At 43.1% G+C, this 18,370-nt stretch overlaps 1 protein-coding gene and 1 long non-coding RNA gene across 7 annotated transcripts in view; one reads left to right on the forward strand and one right to left on the reverse strand.

Moving 5' to 3' along the window:
• Window positions 1–5,376: 5,376 nt before the first annotated feature.
• Window positions 5,377–18,370, reverse strand: part of grin1b (glutamate receptor, ionotropic, N-methyl D-aspartate 1b) — a 36,868-nt gene continuing 23,874 nt past the window's right edge. For 2 of the 6 annotated variants that reach the window (XM_037098573.1, XM_037098575.1), the window contains 9 exons: window positions 17,713–17,825; window positions 17,386–17,534; window positions 16,005–16,162; window positions 15,760–15,921; window positions 15,520–15,629; window positions 15,235–15,380; window positions 8,825–8,923; window positions 8,413–8,569; window positions 5,393–5,559 (listed from right to left, as the gene is read on the reverse strand). In XM_037098573.1, coding sequence (XP_036954468.1) covers window positions 5,546–5,559; window positions 8,413–8,569; window positions 8,825–8,923; window positions 15,235–15,380; window positions 15,520–15,629; window positions 15,760–15,921; window positions 16,005–16,162; window positions 17,386–17,534; window positions 17,713–17,825 — 1,108 coding nt within the window. In that variant the 3' untranslated portion in view covers window positions 5,393–5,545. Of the gene's footprint in view, window positions 5,560–8,412; window positions 8,570–8,824; window positions 8,924–10,156; window positions 13,595–15,234; window positions 15,381–15,519; window positions 15,630–15,759; window positions 15,922–16,004; window positions 16,163–17,385; window positions 17,535–17,712; window positions 17,826–18,370 lie in introns of those variants that run through there. The other 4 variants (XM_037098576.1, XM_037098578.1, XM_037098579.1 and 1 more) reach the window with 4 other exon arrangements.
• On the forward strand, window positions 17,545–18,340 carry LOC119019743. The gene is made up of 3 exons (XR_005075142.1): window positions 17,545–17,771; window positions 17,982–18,043; window positions 18,140–18,340. It is a non-coding gene; the product is annotated as an uncharacterized LOC119019743 (long non-coding RNA).

The raw sequence follows: 18,370 nt of genomic DNA on the forward strand, positions 1-18,370 counted from the left end.
AACAAAACTCTTTAAAGGTGCAGTGTGTCAGAAATGGTCACCTGCTGAAGGCTGTTGGTGGCCACCAACACTCCGAGCTGCACGGCTGTAGCTAGGATTCTGGCTGGGAGCTCAGGGAGCACTTGAGTTTTCACTAAAGCGTGTTTTGATTCAAGTGAAGAAGATGCAGAACATTTGAATCCATGAAGGAACAAACAACAAACATGAAGTCTGACGATGATGGACTGTAACTAAGTACATTTACTCAAGTCCTGTTTGAGGGTCTTGTACTGTTTCTATTTTTTGCTTCTTTATACTTCCATATTTTATATTATTACATTCTTTGACACAAACTGGATGAATGAGACGTGACTCCATGTGACCTCAGTAAATGTTGCTTTATTACTGACACTCTGAATACATGTGGACGATCATGACACGCTGCACAGACGTTCACTCAGCGCTCACTAAACATTTACTTCAGCTTTCTAATTCTATTTTATAATCATTTTAACCAAATCAACATTTTTCTCTGCAGAAGATTCACAGACACGTGTCACTTCCTGTCTCCTGGATCAGACGCTTCGTCATGACAACAAACGTGATCAGAGACGACTGAATAAACCTCCAGACCACCAGGTCCACTCCTGCAGAGGACGCCAGTGCTGCACAGCCGGAGGACAGATGGAGGGACATGTCCTCGTCCTCATCTTCGTCTTCTTCTTCTTCGACAGTTTCAGTGTTTACGAGACACAAGAGTCCAAAACATCACAGAGAAACTGCAGCTGTTCAACAAACTGACCTCAGATCAGCTCACACACAAGAGTGAATACAGACAGCAGTGAGATGACATCATCATCATCATCATCATCATCATCAGACTCAGTGCTTTACATCCAAAACAAAGGAATCATCAAGAAAACAAAAAACAAGAAAAAAACAAAACTTGACATGATGAGATCAGAATGTAACGTTCAGGATGAGCTGCACCAACACAAATCAACTTCAAAACAACTGATTCAGTTTGGAATGTAAAATCTGCTCAGAGTTCATCAGTGATCAATAAGTGACGCACAGCAGGAGACGACGTTCGTGTTTTCAGTTTCGGTGTCGATGGAAAATAAAGTTTCTTCTGATTCTGATGAAACTAAATCAGCTGTGACGTCGATATTTTTCTGTATGAATCATGTCATCAGACGATCATCAGAAACAAATGAATAAACGATGCAGACATTAAACTTGCAGCCTCAGGATGACGTCATCACACTGCTGTTGCCTTCAGCAGTGTTAGCTTGTTAGCATTAGCATCTGTAGTCACTTCCTGCTTCTTTGATCAGAACTCTACACTGCAACATGTTCTACACTCCCTCAGATCGAACTGGAAACACTGATCAATGATCCTGTTCTTAAAAAGTTAATTATTCGTTTTGTTTGAACTCTTGATTGATTGTTAAATTGATCAGATGTGTCTGTGACGTCTCAGTCAACCAGGAAATCTGAAATCTGACTCACAGATCTTCATCCAGGACTTCCTTCATTTCGTCAATGTGCTAACATTAAGAATGCAGCTGTCACTTCGTCACGTCGTCCTCAGACTCACTGCTGCATTGTGGGATTGTTGGCGCTCAGTGTGTCTGTTCAACGTTTACTTCATTTTCCCTTTTAGTGACTCAAAGGTTGTTTTTTATCCACCTGTCTGGATATTTGGCTTCGACTAGTCAAACAGAAATGTTGAAATAAAGACCTTTGGATTCGAATGTCTGGCTGCAGTTTGTGATGATAAAACAACATGGCCGACAGCGAGCGGCACAAAGTTAATCTGTTTGTGCTGAGCTCATGCTGAGTCAGCATTTGTAGCATTAGTGATGTTTGATTCAGATCATCATAAGATAATGTTTCCTGTTCCTGTCAAAATAAATGTGAATTAATGTTAATTTAAGAAGAAGATACTCCATCTCTCCTCAGACTGAACAGAACTCCATTTAAAAAAAGATGAATTTAAAGATCAGATCTGAGTTCAAGTTTAACATGAAGTCAGTTCACATTTTATAACATTCTGAGTCACTTCTGATCCATTATCTGATTTTAACACTTTGATATTAACAAGTCTGTTTTTTCCACTCTGACTCCAGTTTTATTACACTGATATTACACATGCCGGTATGTAGATGTTTACATAATCTGTCTGTAAATATAATAAAGCTGTATTTCTTCTGTTTGTGGTTTAATTCTAATCTAGATATTTGCAGATGTTTGTTCGTGTGCGGCTGCAGATTATCGGATGTGTCTGTACAAACAACTGAAATATAAAACATGACGCGTCTCCTGAAGACGATCTGTGGAGTTCAGACTCAGTGTTGTAAAGCCACAAACATGTTTAAAGTCTGCAGCTTCATGTTTCATGTTCAGACAGTGTGATCGACACGGATCTCGTCCTGTATTGATCTCATATCAGTAAAAGCAAGTGAAGCGATGACGTGATGAAGGTTTAAAGTGACTCCCGGCTGGTGCAGCTCCCCGTTAACACAGCGTCAGTGTGAATGTGTGAGTGAGGCGACGTCACTGAGAACAACCAACCACAGCTGAGATCAATAATCACTAAACATCTGATCAATATCTGTGGTTCAGACCTTCACCTGAGAACGCCTGCAGAGACGCCGAATCAGCTGATAATCTGACCTGAGAGCAGCTTCTCTTCAAAATAAAAGTCCTCAGGTGTCTGGTTCACTTCCTGTTGTTACATCAGTGTCTGATCATCATCATTTATGGAACAGAAGAGGAGTCTCATTTGATCAACGCTCTTAATTTGAAGTCCACAGGAAGTAACCACAACTCTCCATTTTATAAAACAGATGATTTAAACTCTCTGAATTAATTTACCTCGTTAACTTGTTTCCACAGAGTGTGGAGACTTAAGTGTGCCAGGGCCATCTTCATCATCATCACCATCATCATCTTCATCATCACCATCATTAAATTATTAGTCAAGATTAGAGATGAGGAGGAATATATAAGAGATCTTCTTAAGATCTATCATCATCATTATTATTACATTGCTTAAGAATAAAAACAGCAAATTGTTTGAGTAAAGTTAAAGGAATGTAAAGACTTCATTAATTTTTCTTCTTCTGATGATGATTTCACCTTAAATGTAAATATTTTGGATTTACGGTTTTATTTTTTGACTCTTTACAAACAAATTGGATCATTAAAAAAAGAATTTGCAGATTCATAAAGTCATTAATAAAAAGTGTCATGTGATCGAAGAGTTCATCGCACCTCTAAGGTTTATAGCCCCTGTGACGCATTAGCATTAGCTGCATTGTTAGCATTAGCAGTGGTTTAGGTACATCGAGAAATAAAAGTTAAGATTTATATGGGACATTAGCATTAGCATTAGCTTAGGTTATGTTGGTAATCTACAGCTGCAACTAGCCTGTTAGCTTTAGCTGCTATCTGAGCATTAGCCACAGTGATCTGTTCTTGCAGTGATTGTTAGCGTTCCTGATGAACGTGAAGCTTCATGAGCGTAGACGAAGTGTTTTGTCTCTGCAGGCGACACAAACCAAAAGTAAAAAACCTTCTGACAATTTAAATAAGGTTAAAGCTCCTACAGGTGGACGGTTGTTCTCAGGGTGGTCATGTGTGTTTTCTTCTAAAACAACTTTATTCATATAGAACGTTAAACTTTAGAGACGACGTGAAAACCTCCTAACTCCAGCGGCTGGTGTGTGCCGGCCTGTGAGGAGCTACGAGGTTCTCACAGGACATCGTTACTGTTGGCAGGTTGATTACAGCGTCGTGGAGGTAGACAGAGAATGACATCATCAGCAGAGACACAGTGGAGGTGGAGCACTGACTACAAGTCCCATCATGCCCTGGGACTGTCAGGGGGACGGTGGGCGGAGCCTCTGGTTCAGGAAGTGATTTTTAACACAGTGAACTCAATTTAAAGGTGCTGTTAGTATTCAAAGACGCTGATGCTGCACAATAATCGCATATATTTTATAAATGAATTAAATAAAAATTCAATTAAATGTTTCTGGCAGTGAAGATTCAGGAGCATCATCAAAGATATAAATATATAAATATACACAAAATCAAATCAGTATAAAATCACCACAGGATTAATTAACAAGTTTCTGTCAAAATAAAAGTGTCATTTCAGAAATGTTGAATAAAAAAGATTTACAATGAAGTTGCGATGCTGCGAGGGACAGAAGATGAAGTCGCTACAGATTTACATGCGTCCGTAATCAGTTTTAATCATCACAGTTTTTAATTAAACTGAGTGAACTCAAAAATCTTTTTCTGAGTCGAAATCTTTGTTTTGTTTTTGTTCTTTTGTGACTCAAAAAGGCTTTGTGAAATAATTTCAATATAAGTAGATTATGTCCTTTCAGAGCATTTGTTCCTGTTACATAAAGTTAAAATATAAAAACAGATGTTTGTGTTTATGAGCAGGACATCCGTTAATAACACTTTGATTTCTTTGGGAGCTTTCAGCTGAGGTTCATGGCCTTCATCATCTCAGCTGTCATTAAAGTGAAGAAGAAATAGTCATAAATAAACACGTCAGTGATAAATATAATAGATAAATGTAGTAAACATGAACGTATCTCATCCAGTGAAAACACTGAAACATAAAAACTGAACAAAACTCCTGAATCACTGAACCAAACTGTCCCCTCGAAAGACTTCATTACCCATGAGCCTCAGCGGTGACAGATCCTGGTTCAGTGATCCAGGAGACGTCAGTGGTTCTGTGTTGAAGACACTTCCTGTTCCAGAGGCTCCGCCCACCTACCACACTCTGATCACTGATTAGGTCCCTGATCGATCAATCAGCAGGTCCCATGTTGGATACGTGGGTCCCGGATCTATTCACAGGCCTGTCACTTATCAATCAGGAACCTGTCGATGGATCATCTGGATCCCTGAATGATCGACAGGTCCCTGATTGATCGACAGGTCCCTGATTGATCGACAGGTCCAGTGTGTGTTTCAGAAGTTTGAGTTTCTGGCGACATGATCCAGTTTTCGTTCAACAACTGATCGGGTGTATTGATGAGTCAGTGCGATCAATCAGTGTGACAGACAGGAAATAGAATCATCTGTACAACATTAAAGACAAAACAGTTCTTTCAAAATAAAAGACCCTCTGAGTTGAGACAGCTACAAGTGGAGAGCAAGGTGTGTGTGTGTGTGTGTTTTGTATAACAGATGGTGTGATTTATAAACAGACTGTAAAGTGTGTGTGTGTGTGTGTGTGTGTGTGTGTGTGTGTGTGTGTGTGTGTGTGTTGGCACAGTGTAATGTTGTCATTTCTCCTTCCTGTCCCACAGGACACCCAGTCTGTCGTGTGTGTTTAATGTGTCCAGAGGGTCAGTTTGTGTGTGTGTGTGTGTGTGTGTGTGTGTGTGTGTGTGTTGTGTGTGTGTGTGTGTGTGTTGTGTGTGGCTCAGCAGCAGCAGTGAAGCTCTCTCTCTCTCTCTCTCTCTCTCGCTCTCTCTCTCAGACCACGGTGCTGACGGAGGGATCTGATAGGTTGAGCTGGCCGGTGATGTCAGTCGGGTACGGCTACAGGGAGGGACAAAAAGAAAGAGAGAGAGAGAGAGAGAGAGCAAACATACACACACACATTAATCCAACACTGAGGCTTGGTGCCAAGATGGCCGACATCTGATCGAGCTTCATGTTATTTCTGATTTAAATTGTTATTTTTTTCTCTTTACGTAACACATTTAAGTAATAAGAATCGTATGACCAAACATGCAGCTGACAAATAAACATACACACAGTCTATATATATAATATAATGTAATATATTATAATATAATGTAATATACTGCAATATACTGTAATAAAATGTAATATACTGAAATATACTGTAATATACTGCAATATAATGTAATATACCGTAACATAATGTAATATACTAAACTGTACTGTAATATACTGTAATATCATAATATTTATAATATTACTACTCATGTGAATGAAAACATCATTAGTAGTAAAATAAGTACAGTGTTAATTAGTGTAAACAAACATGACGAGGAAGAACAACAGCGCTCTTATTTCACCGGGACTTTTCAAAATAAAATGCTCTGACTTGCTCTGACGTGCCACAGACAGCAGCAGGTTCAGCTCCGGCCTGTCCTCCTTTAATTCTGATGGTCCAAATACCTCTTTTTTCTTCGCCGCCTGGTTACCATAGCAACAGACGAGCATGTTTCGTAAGTGAGAGAACGAAGGACCGACTCTTAAGTTCTGAACTAAAAATAACAGAAATAAAAACAGGATGTGGAACTGATCCAAAAATCTGCATCTCTGCAGTGAACACGCCCTGCACAGCGTGTCTTATGTCACAGGATGTGTCGCGCTGCAGGTTGCCAGGTTTAGTGCCGGACCAAAACTGTACCTGGCAACCGGGACTGTAACAGACACACTGCACGGACGTCCAGGTTGGATGGAGACGATGCTGTTCATCAACAACTAGTTTAAGTAGCCTGTTGACTTTATCTAAAAATATGATCTGATCAACAGAAAACCAGTCGACCATTCTGATAATGGATTAATTATTGGAGTCATTATTTTCTCATGACATAATTCAAGTGGACCTGTTAAGATCGCGCTTGTTTTCTGTCATATAACATCACAGCATTTTAAACGTGATGATGTAACATCATGTTGAAATAATCCCAGTGAACACAACGCCGGCTCGTTATCCACCACACCCACAAATTACAGAGACACGCCCACGAAACACAGGGACACGCCCACATACCGCTCAATCTGTCTACCTGTTTCTCAGGTGGTTTACTGATCTGGATCTGATTTATCAGAGAAACTGTTTCTGGTTTTCCGACCAGAGTTTCCTGATGGACAGATGGTGTTAACTGCCACTAACGGTGACATTAACTGCTGTTAGCTAGTTAGCTCAGTTAGCCATGCAGTTAGAAGTCCTATTAGCTGAAAACCTCCTGCTCCTGGGGGTCCAAAGCTAAATACCTCTCCCAGTCAGATGACTCATGGGACCATTAGCTGCACAGCTAACTGAGCTAGCAAGCTAAGCAACAAGTAGAGAAAACTACATAAATCACCATTTTCTCCTGAAGATCTGATCCAGTTTCACCCGAATCAGTAAATAAACTTTACTTTAAATCTGCTTCTTAGCTTCTGCTCATTAGCCTCTGTACAAACCTTTGACTTTAATAGCTCAACAACATGAAACCAGAATGTGGATCCTGACCCGTGATACATGAGAACACGACTGTAGCAGAATAGTACTGGACCTAACTTTCACACAGAACAGAACCAGTGATATTAGGTCGGCCACACAGACTGAAACTGCTGCTGCTGATTGGTTCCTGTGTGCACAGGAAGAAGTGTGGTTGTGTTTCAGTCTACAGGTCGGTCGTGCTTGCAGAGGAGGACAGAGGCAGTGTGTGTGTAGCACAGCATGTAGTCTGGACACCATTCAAATCCACCGAGAGAGGAAAACACTCATATAGAAAAAAAAGAGAGATGATCACAAAGAGGAATGAGTCAGCGTCTGAGCATCAGCGCAGCACGCCGCCCGTCACCCAACGCTCATGTAAGAGTCTGAACGTTCAGTGACGGACAGTCTGGTCCCTGAGGAAACACACTCCTGCTCCATTCTCACTCCCTTCACGTTAAATAACCAGGACATCAGGAGAGAGATGGGATGCAAAATGACCGACTGCTGTGGATTTAGAAGAAGATTTGGCACATTTCAGATCAGCTTCATCAACGACACTCGTCTCTTTTTTAAGAGTGCAGCAAAGATTTTCTCAAACTGTCTGAAGCTCAAAGACTCCAACAAAACATAATTCTTCCAAATTGAAGCTGAAAGGAGAAAAAAAGAGTTGAAGGTAGGCGGGTCAGAACCAGAACACTGACCACTGAAATGATCAGGAGTTAAAGATCTTTCATGGAGTCAGAATCCACAAAGGACTGGACTCTGGCAGATGCTCCTGTGGGGCGAGCAGAGCTGTAAAAACAGTTATTGATTAGCTGAGGGAGAAGAAACATCATTGTCTCTGACAGCTTCAGATCAGCAGCTCCTGAAAGTGTTGCCTCGTTGAAACTGAGAGGAGTTAGAGGAGGAAGGTGAGCGTGTGTCGACCTGCAGAACAGCTCTCTGAAAAGATGTGGAACAGTGATGAAGGTGAGATGAAGGGACAGAAAGATGACAGGAGAGGAGAAAAGGGAGGGACAGACAGGACGCAGAGACAGACAGGACGCAGAGACAGACAGGACGCAGAGACAGACAGGACGAAGACAACCAGCAGGACACAGACAGAGAGGAAGGTGAGAGGACAACAGAGACCACACAGTCTGACCCTCTTCACTTCTCCTTTGCAAGAGGACGACTCGGTGTCAGAAATCAAACCCGCGGGCCCTGACCTGACTGGACGTATCGGACCGGACACTGTCTGTCTTCATCTGTCTCCTCTCGTCTGTCTGTCTGTCTGAGGGACACATGAGCCGATGGAGGCGGCCAGATAAAGATGGCTGACTGACAGACCGGCGGCCATGATGAGTCAGCAAGGAGATGATGGTGCTGAGGATGAGATGATATGAGAGGACAAACCAAAAAATGATTTTAATGGAAGAAAAATGTGAGACGAGGGAGAGGAGAGGAGAGAGGAGAGAGGGGGGAGGGGGGAGGAGAAGAGAGAGGAGAGGAGAGAGGAGAGAGGAGAGAGGACAGGAGAGGTGAAGGGATGACACAAATATGAAACTAAAGAGAGGTGGAGGATGAGAGGAAGACAGGAGGAGGAGGAGGAGGAGGAGGAGGAGGTCTTCATCTCCTTACCGTGGCGTCCCCGGAGGCCCTACGGCGTTTGAGGTCGGAGGTCGAAGTGATGGACCTAAAAGAGGTTTTGGACTCGGGCTCTGCTCTACTTTTCCTATCCTAAAATAAATGATACGATAGGTTCACACACACATTAACACACACACACACATTAACACACACACACACACCAGCACACGCAGCAGACAGCAGACACACGTCAGCTACCCTGTTACACAACACAAACACCTGTGTGTGCATTGTGTGTGTGTGAATGTCTGTCAGATGAGGTGATGTTTCAGAGCCACAAACACACAGCAGCAGGTAAATCAACCACGAGGAACACAACAGGAAGTCAACAGGAAGTCATCACACACAGCAAAGAAAATAAACAAACAAATAAATTAAAACATTCTGTGTGGGGACATGAGATCATTATACCAACACTCTGCTGCTATAACGTCCTCAGGCCTGAGGGTGAGATGAACAGAGAACGGGTGGGGGGGGGGGGGGGGGGTGATGGTGACCTTTGACCTTCACAGTGAACACAGTCCTGTCAGTACTTTTACTGAAGATACGTCTGCTATCATTCCATATTCTACTTCCTATCAACAAATCTCATTAAAAAGATTTCAGCCAACGTGTCTGAAGGTTCATCAGTACACCTGTACCTGCATCTGGTCCTGTACCTGTACCTGGTCCTGTACCTGCATCTGATCCTGTACCTGTACCTGGTCCTGTACCTGATCCTGTACCTGCATCTGGTCCTGTACCTGCATCTGGTCCTGTACCTGTACCTGCATCTGGTCCTGTACCTGCATCTGATCCTGTACCTGCATCTGGTCCTGTACCTGTACCTGGTCCTGTACCTGCATCTGGTCCTGTACCTGCATCTGATCCTGTACCTGTACCTGCATCTGATCCTGTACCTGCATCTGGTCCTGTACCTGTACCTGGTCCTGTACCTGCATCTGGTCCTGTACCTGCATCTGATCCTGTACCTGTACCTGCATCTGATCCTGTACCTGCATCTGGTCCTGTACCTGTACCTGCATCTGATCCTGTACCTGCATCTGGTCCTGTACCTGAAGCTGGTCCTGTACCTGCATCTGGTCCTGTACCTGTACCTGCATCTGGTCCTGTACCTGCATCTGATCCTGTACCTGCATCTGATCCTGTACCTGTACCTGCATCTGGTCCTGTACCTGCATCTGATCCTGTACCTGCATCTGGTCCTGTACCTGTACCTGCATCTGATCCTGTACCTGCATCTGATCCTGTACCTGCATCTGATCCTGTACCTGCATCTGGTCCTGTACCTGTACCTGCATCTGATCCTGTACCTGCATCTGATCCTGTACCTGCATCTGATCCTGTACCTGCATCTGGTCCTGTACCAGCATCTGATCCTGTACCTGCATCTGATCCTGTACCTGCATCTGATCCTGTACCTGCATCTGGTCCTGTACCTGCATCTGGTCCTGTACCAGCATCTGATCCTGTACCTGCATCTGGTCCTGTACCTGCATCTGATCCTGTACCTGCATCTGATCCTGTACCTGCATCTGATCCTGTACCTGCATCTGGTCCTGTACCTGCATCTGGTCCTGTACCTGCATCTGGTCCTGACTGCAGTGATCTCACTGAAATGAACTGATTTGACCAACATGTCAGTGTTTCAAGCTGCTGAACATGCAGTCGCTGCAGGTACACCTGTAGGTCAGAGGAAGACCAACTGATGACACCTCGTGTAGAGGAAGACTTCAGGTGGCAGATGAAGAGTGAACTTAATGACACGAGAGCTGCCATGATGTGACGCACTACGTCAGCCTGAATGTATTACATTTGCTGGTTTGACTCTCATGAGATTTGATGATGAGAAGAACAATACACTTACAGTAAGAATAGTTTGTATGAAAACAACAGAAAAACATGTTTTTAAGGTACATTTCTGACAAAGCCCCCGTTTGGATCCGTGAAAACCGTCGACACATTCAGTTTGAAATGGAAAACAAAATCAATAAAACACATCGATCATGATTAAGACTACATCGTTTCATCAACAGACAGTGGAAGACTTTGATCTGAGTATCAGTCAGTAAGATATCAATAACACCATGAACACTGTCCTCTGACCATTCAGTTAGCTGTTAGCTGTTAGACCTACACCTAAAGAACAAACTGAAGCTAAAGCTAACAAAAAACATGGAGAAAATAAAACATGCTAACAAGTCTGATGCTAATGGTTGAGAGCAAACTGGTAGATATTTGATGTGAACATTGTAAAGCTAATAAACTGATGAACATCAGAGCTGTCGGTGTTTAAACCACAGATTAATAAAAGATACCAGATCCAATGAGAATCGCTCGCCTGGCACATACGCCAGAGAAGTTTTCTAGCTTCCATGTTTACTTCCTGGTTGTGCAGCCCATAGAAAGCTGAAGCCCCGCCCCTTCCTGTTCCCCTCATGGACCTCATTGATCAAAGCTTTGTCTGTAGTGACTGAATAGGGACAGATACAGTATTGATCATGTTTGAATTGTGTCATGAATCACACACGATGTTTGTCAGTTTAAAAGATCAATTTTAAGTCAATAAAGTCTCAAATAAGGTCAAATGAGGGAAACAGGAAGGGGCGGAGCTTCAGCTCTCTGTTGAATATGCACAGTAGAGTTTCCCCCCTTGGCCTTTACATCGTGATCACAGATTCTTAAATCACTTTTCTCAGCTTGAGGACACTTTTCAAATATTAAACCTCCAGGGATAAAAAAATCATAACAGAGTTGTGATCAAGCTCATCTGCAGTTCTGTGATGAAAATCCTTTTTGGGCTGCAGGATTCTACCAGCAATACAATGAAAAATAAAAGCCTGATGAATTATTTCTATACTCTTTACTGTAATCTGTTACTGGATGTAATCCTGTATACAACACTTCCTCTTGCAGGGCTCCTAGAGGCTGAAGGTTCCACCCCGTCATGTGTCTGTGACTCGCTCTAAATACAGTTTAAATCTTCTGCTGCTTTCCTCTCTCAGCTGTTTGAAGTGCTAATCATCCTCCGCTTGCTGTTAGCCTTTAACGGCTAGTGTTTGAAGTGCTAATCCTGCAGTGAAGTGATGATTATTAATGTGTTTGAGTGAAGCTGCTGCACAACATCTGGAACAGAGAGTGTGAGTGACGGACTCAGATCAGCTTTCTTCTTCTGCAGATCATGTTTGATGCGATGAGAGTCACTGTGGACGTTATTAAACCGATCAGGTGTCTGTTTCTGCTCTCTGATCCTGCAGTTATACAATATATAATAATATCTCTTATTCTAATCAGCACATTCCTCCTGTTAGCTACAGAAACACTGTGATGTCACCACAGCATCACGTCCCTGCTGAGAGGTGGTTCTGAATCCCTGCGGCTGTTTGATGGACCTCAGTTATATTAATAATAATAAAAATGATAATATCAGTATTGATGACATATTTCAGTTGTCCTTCATTTCACATTTTGTTCTATTTGAGGGAAATAATCAGCAGATGAATCAGTATAACTGTCAGCTGTTGATGTGTCTGTCACCGGGCAGCGCCATGTTTTGTTCTGGTGCTCCATCTGTGATGTCATGACTCATCTGTTGACATGTCACATGATGTCATCCAGTCATGTGTCACATGTGGCCATCACATCAGGACTCAAACCTCCTGTCTCTCTGTGAGAGTCTCCTTCACAAAGAGCTGTCTGTGTTTTAATTGGTCAGTCTGCTGTGTGAGGTCATGAGCTCTGCTCATTAAATTCAACAGGAAACTTCGAGAACAGACTTTGAATGAACTGAGTTTTTATTTTTATTTAGGTTTCTTCATCTTTAATAACTACATGTTGTCAGAGTGTTTGCCTTTATGTCTTTAACGTGTCCGTCTTGTTCACTTTGGTTCAGTTCTGACTGCAGTGATGTTATGTGTTCGTCCGCAGAGAACCATAAAGTTTGATTGGATTGTTTATGAGCTCTGAGGCTGCAGCAGCCACTCTAATGACACGCTCTTATTGTGAAGGAGACTGGGGGTCACCTGCTATCTCACTGCGTCCGTCCTGTGGACTGTGGGACATGTCTCCATGGCAACGTTTTCAGTCTGTTTCAGTAACATCCCGCAGGTGAAGCCCGACTTCAGATACTGAGTCTGTACCTCCAGATGTGTGAGAGTCAGCTCGTTACCCTCAATGCTTTACTTCCTTTTCCATGCCTAACAATCCCATTGATTTTATACACTCAACAAAAATATAAAGACTTTTGAGCACTCACGTAGAGAGCGTGCTGCTCAGCTGAGATCACAGACGTGTCACTCACACGTACAGACCATGTTTATGTACACTGACATTATATTAATACATTATATATGAAGAGCTGCACAGCTGACATTTATTAAACACTGACTGACACTGACTGAATGACTTCTCAAATACCTCCATCAGGCTCCTGTCTGCAGTTGTATTCATGTGTTTATTATTATGTGTTACATTTGTTTATATCTGTCTGTTTATTCATCCATCTTTTACAGAACTTTTAAAGGTTGTTGACATGTGAAAGTCCGTCTACAATCGGGTCAAACACAGAAACTGGCGCTGATATAAGTGCTTTTAATAAAACAAGTTTCTGTATATTAATGTTTCCTGAAGAATCAGTGAACTAACTGACAACCACGTGAACACATGAACATGTGAACAGTGACTGTGTCTTCAGAGCAGCTCTTTGCCTCTGACATGTTGTGTGCAGCAGACGGAGTGAACAGGAGGTTGGTGGATGAATCCCTGTGGACACAAAGCGGTTTGGAAAAATGCCTTGTGTCAGTTTTCCCATCATGCTTCAGTGCACCGCTGTGTGTCGTGTTCTGAACCACAGACTGAAATAAAAAATGGCCGCTGTGTGTCTGCAGGATGTCACAACAACGACAACATGAATATTTCCGACAGTGTGAATCCTTTAACTCTGATTCGTTGTTCTGATCTGGTGAAACTTGTTGAGGCGAGAAGGTTTTCTGTGATTCACTCAGATTCAGGCTGGTTTGTTCATATTTGTTTTGTGAGAGTTGGTTTATTTCTTCATTAAATGAAATACTTTATTTTGTAATAAATCTATAATTATCGTCCCTCTTTTAAAGTTACTTAATCTTGTTTACCTTCAGAAGATACTTTTATATTAATAAGAAATTACTATTGGTGCATCTACTTGTTGCTGATCTGTGTCATTGTGACATCGATGTGTTGATTAGCAGGTAAAGAGTTTGTTGTCCTCTTGTCATTCGTTATGACAGATTCTGTGTTACTGACTTGATTTATTTTTTTGAGCATAAAATGAATCAGCAACAATTACAATAATCATTTAAATAAGTTTTCTTCAGCTTTTCTTTGTCTAATGTGACAGTAAAGTGAATATCTTTGGACTGTTGGTCGGACAGAACCACCTCCGTGACGATTACTCTCCATGTTCTGATGATTGATAATGGATCGTGTTGTGATGACTGAGCAGCTCTGAGCTGTAACTGTTGGACCTCATGTTTTTCTTGAATAATGAAGCGAGCACTGACACAGACACATGTCGAGTCCTGTAGAGACGCCGAAGTCAGACGGATCAGGACCTGATGTTCGTCACGCACAAGTCCAAAAAAAATAATGTGGAGTAAAGCAGCTGTCCTCCTGTGGAATCCTGAGCTCCATCAGAGCCGTCTGTAAACATTTATCTCAGAAGATAAAGTTTGATTGTGTTTCCTGTCCTGTTTATAACTACGGTTTTCAGTTCTGCTGCTTAAGTGTGCCATGACATGTGTAACAGTGACATCACTGTGAGCATGGAAACATCAGACCTGTCCAAACTTTGAATTTAACAAATTAAATAGACTTTACTCGCTTAATTACATGTTTTAAGGAGCAGTCTGTAGTTTTATTGAATACTTTCTTTGTTTTCATGACTGAATAAACAAACCGACCTTAAAGGATAACAAATAAATACTGTTTTACTTTGTTTATATGTGGCGGACCCTGCCACCTTTCTAGCTTCAACAGTGTTCTTGGACCTGTTTCTCCTCTGACAACAGCTGGTTGACTCACTGATGGAGACGACTACACCTGCACTGAGCTGACGAAGCTGACGAAGTGCCTCAGTAAATATATCAAAACACTCTCATCAACAAACTCAACTCAAACAACAGGAACAGAAACGACAGGTTCATGGTGATCAACATGATCAACGGGTCAGAACATTCACACCCTTCAGCATAAATAAATACAGTCACAGAACTCCACTCAGAACTTTTGTCCCTGGAAGTCAAAGTCAGAACACAATAAACAGCAGCAGAGAGAGACCTGAGCATGTTAGAGTCACTGGACACATGCTTAAAGGAGAGGACAGTAGAGTAGAGGACAGTAGAGGACAGTAGAGGACAGTCAGGTACCTGCAGGTTCTTCCTCCAGACGTTCACGGCAGCGAAGGCGAGCTGCATCTGTTTCCTTCGAGCGTCTTTGTGTCGTTTGTAGGCGATCTCGATGAAGATGAGGAAGATCCCGGCAACAATGCCACCGGCAACCAGCATGAACACACCTGAGGAGGACAGGTGAGGACAGGTGAGGTGACTAAACATTTGTTGGGATCTCAAAATGGAAAATATAAAGCATCTCCACTGCAGAGCGCTGCACCTGACAGCAGGGCGATATGTTGGGTGTGTAGCTGAGATTCCTACCTGCCATGTTCTCAAAGGTGAGGGTAGCGGGGGCGTTGCTCCTCGAGTCACACTCCTGGTATCGAACCCACGTCTTGTCCAGATCCTCCATGAAGCCGTTCTCATGAGAGCTGAGAAGACACAATGAGACATCCTGAGACACAGAGTACCAGTCAGGTATCAGACGGGTTCAGACAGGCTCAGCAGGCTCCAGTCTGGTTCCTGTCGTGTGTCTGTGGATGATCAGGAAGGTGTCTTTACCTGAGAATGGCCAGAGAGACGTTCTGTTTCCACGGACTGTCTTTCCTCATTCCAATCCCAAATCCGGAGCGGAAGAAAAGCTCTCCTGTCGTCACCAGATCGCACTTCTGCGACGCCTCGAACTCCAACACAGCGCTGTCCCAGATGAAGGCATGAAGCTTACTGAGGGAGGAGGAGGATGTTAGCAGTCAGTGGAGACACATAGCGTCACATGACATTTCTTTATGAACTCTGTGTTTGCTGACTTGTCTCTGACGGCCTGGATGGCCTCAGCAGCGCTCTCGTAGTTGTGTTTCTCCATGTGCCGGTACATGGTGCTCAGCTCCACCTGCCGTCTGAAATAGATATCCACCGAGCTCTGCTTCACTGTGGCGTAGATGAACTTATCTGATGGGTTACGCAGCTGTAAAACAAGAACATCACATCAGGAATGAACTAAATTGAATGAGTACACTCCGTCCCATTAATATCATCGTAGCTGGTTCAGGTTCAGAGTCAGTGTCATGTTGAAGGACCAAAATGCATGAGACGGCAGGCAGGAATAACAATGGACGAAGTCTGTTTCAGACCAACATGGCAGGATCAGGGACAAAGACTGGACTTAAAGGGATATTCCGGTGTAAGTTTAATCCATGTTCTAACACACAGTGATACCGAGTACGACCCCCCTCGAGAGATAAAGTTTGCGGACCGCTAGCTTATGTAGTTTTAGCATCCTCAGAAACGACCGCACAACAACATTAGAAACAGGGTCCCAGCACATATTTCAAGGCATCAAACATTTGATATCGTTGCTGGCTTTGTCAGAAAAGATGAACAAAACTCACCACCGGAGAAGAAGCCTCCTTGTTGTGGGGAAGACCTGTGGGTTGATTACCGAGTGCAGTAGAGTCCCGCAGTAACGATCATCACTGAGCTGCAGAACTCTACTTCTTGGGTGGTGAGTTTTGTTCATCTTTTCTGACAAAGCCAGCAAAGATATCAAATGTTTGATGTCTTGAAATATGTGCTGGGACCCTGTTTTTAATGTTGCTGAAGTTTGGTGCTGGTCTGAGCATCATTTGTGGCTTTTTGATGGCGATTTATACTTGAACCCATTTACTGCAGTGTGTTGTTGTTGTGCGGTCGTTTCTGAGGATGCTAAAACTACGTAAGCTAGTGGTCCGCAAACTTTATCTCTCGAGGGGTTGTACTCGGTGTCAAGGTGTGTTAGAACGTGGATTAAACTTACACCGGAATATTCTGTTAAATACAAACTACACTAATGAGTAAATTAATGAGGAGATGAGGTGCAGCTGGACTGAGGCGGAGAAACACAGGTGAAGGTAATGAGTGGAAAAACACTAGGAACAGGGAAAAGCTAATGAAGATGTGACTGGGGAAGAACTCAGTAACAAGGCTGAGCTAATTAATAAATACAAGACATGTGTGGAGGGAAAATGAGGCTGAGAGGAAACAGAAACCAACGGGGCAAAAGACAAAGCAAGAAATCACACAGAAGAAAGATACAGTGAACAAAATGACAGGACGATGACCGTCAGAACAGGATTCAGTCGGCTCAGTGTTTCCTCCTGTAGCTCCATCACCTGCCCGTCTCACTGCTCTCAGCTAACCACCGTGTCTCACCCTGGGGTCGTTGATGCCAGTGATGCGCTCCTCAGGCCGGTCCAACACAAGGAAGGCTGCCAGGTTGGCAGTATACGAAGCTACGATGATCATAGCAAAACCTGCCCACACCATACCCAGAATCCTCGCTGAGAAACTCCTGGGAGCTCCTGCAGACACACAGACAGGTCAGGGAGCGAGAGACAGGTGTTAGCAGAGTCAGCAAGACTGTAGATAGGAAGTGTGTGATGGAGGACAGGAAGTGTGTGATGGAGGACAGGAAGTGTGTGATGGAGGACAGGAAGTGTGTGATGGAGGACAGGAAGTGTGTGATGGAGGAACACCCACCTTCTCCTATCCCAGAGTTCAGCAGTACTCCCCATGAGAACCACATGGCAGAGGACAGGGTGAGGGCGTCTTCTTCTTCTTCTTCACTGTTCACTTTAAACCTTCCAAACGGGCTGCACACACAACATGTCACATCTTTCTACATGTACAGAACCAGCCCAATAGTTCTAATCCCAGGTTCTGCTCTTAATCTGAAAAAGACCCTTTTCCTGACTTCTTTACATGAATAATTAAAGGAATATTCCACCAAAGTTCTTGTTTCCTTGCAGCTGTGAACCCTCAGACTAACTCAGCCTCCCTCCATCATCTTCAAACAGCTTTTTAAAAAAAGGTCAGTGTTGTGATATTTGTGCAGATTCAGTAACCTGCTGACATCCACATCTTTCATCATGTTTAACAGGAGGCATGTTTTTCCCACTGTAAACAGGAAGAGAGGAACATTTGGACCGAGCTGGTCACATGATGCTCCTGGAACCTGAATAATATCATCAGGTTCTGAACATCAGATCTAGAATCTGGTCATATTGTGAACGTGAGCTGCAGACACACAGACGATGTTTCCTCACTCAGCTGATTAGATTCCATCTTCACTGTTTTCATGGATGCAAAATAAAACGATCTGATAAAACTGTCCCAAAGTGTGTCATCAGAATTGACC

This window comes from Acanthopagrus latus, chromosome 5 (genome assembly GCF_904848185.1).
Source record: "Acanthopagrus latus isolate v.2019 chromosome 5, fAcaLat1.1, whole genome shotgun sequence".
NCBI classification, from domain to species: Eukaryota; Metazoa; Chordata; class Actinopteri; order Spariformes; family Sparidae; genus Acanthopagrus; species Acanthopagrus latus.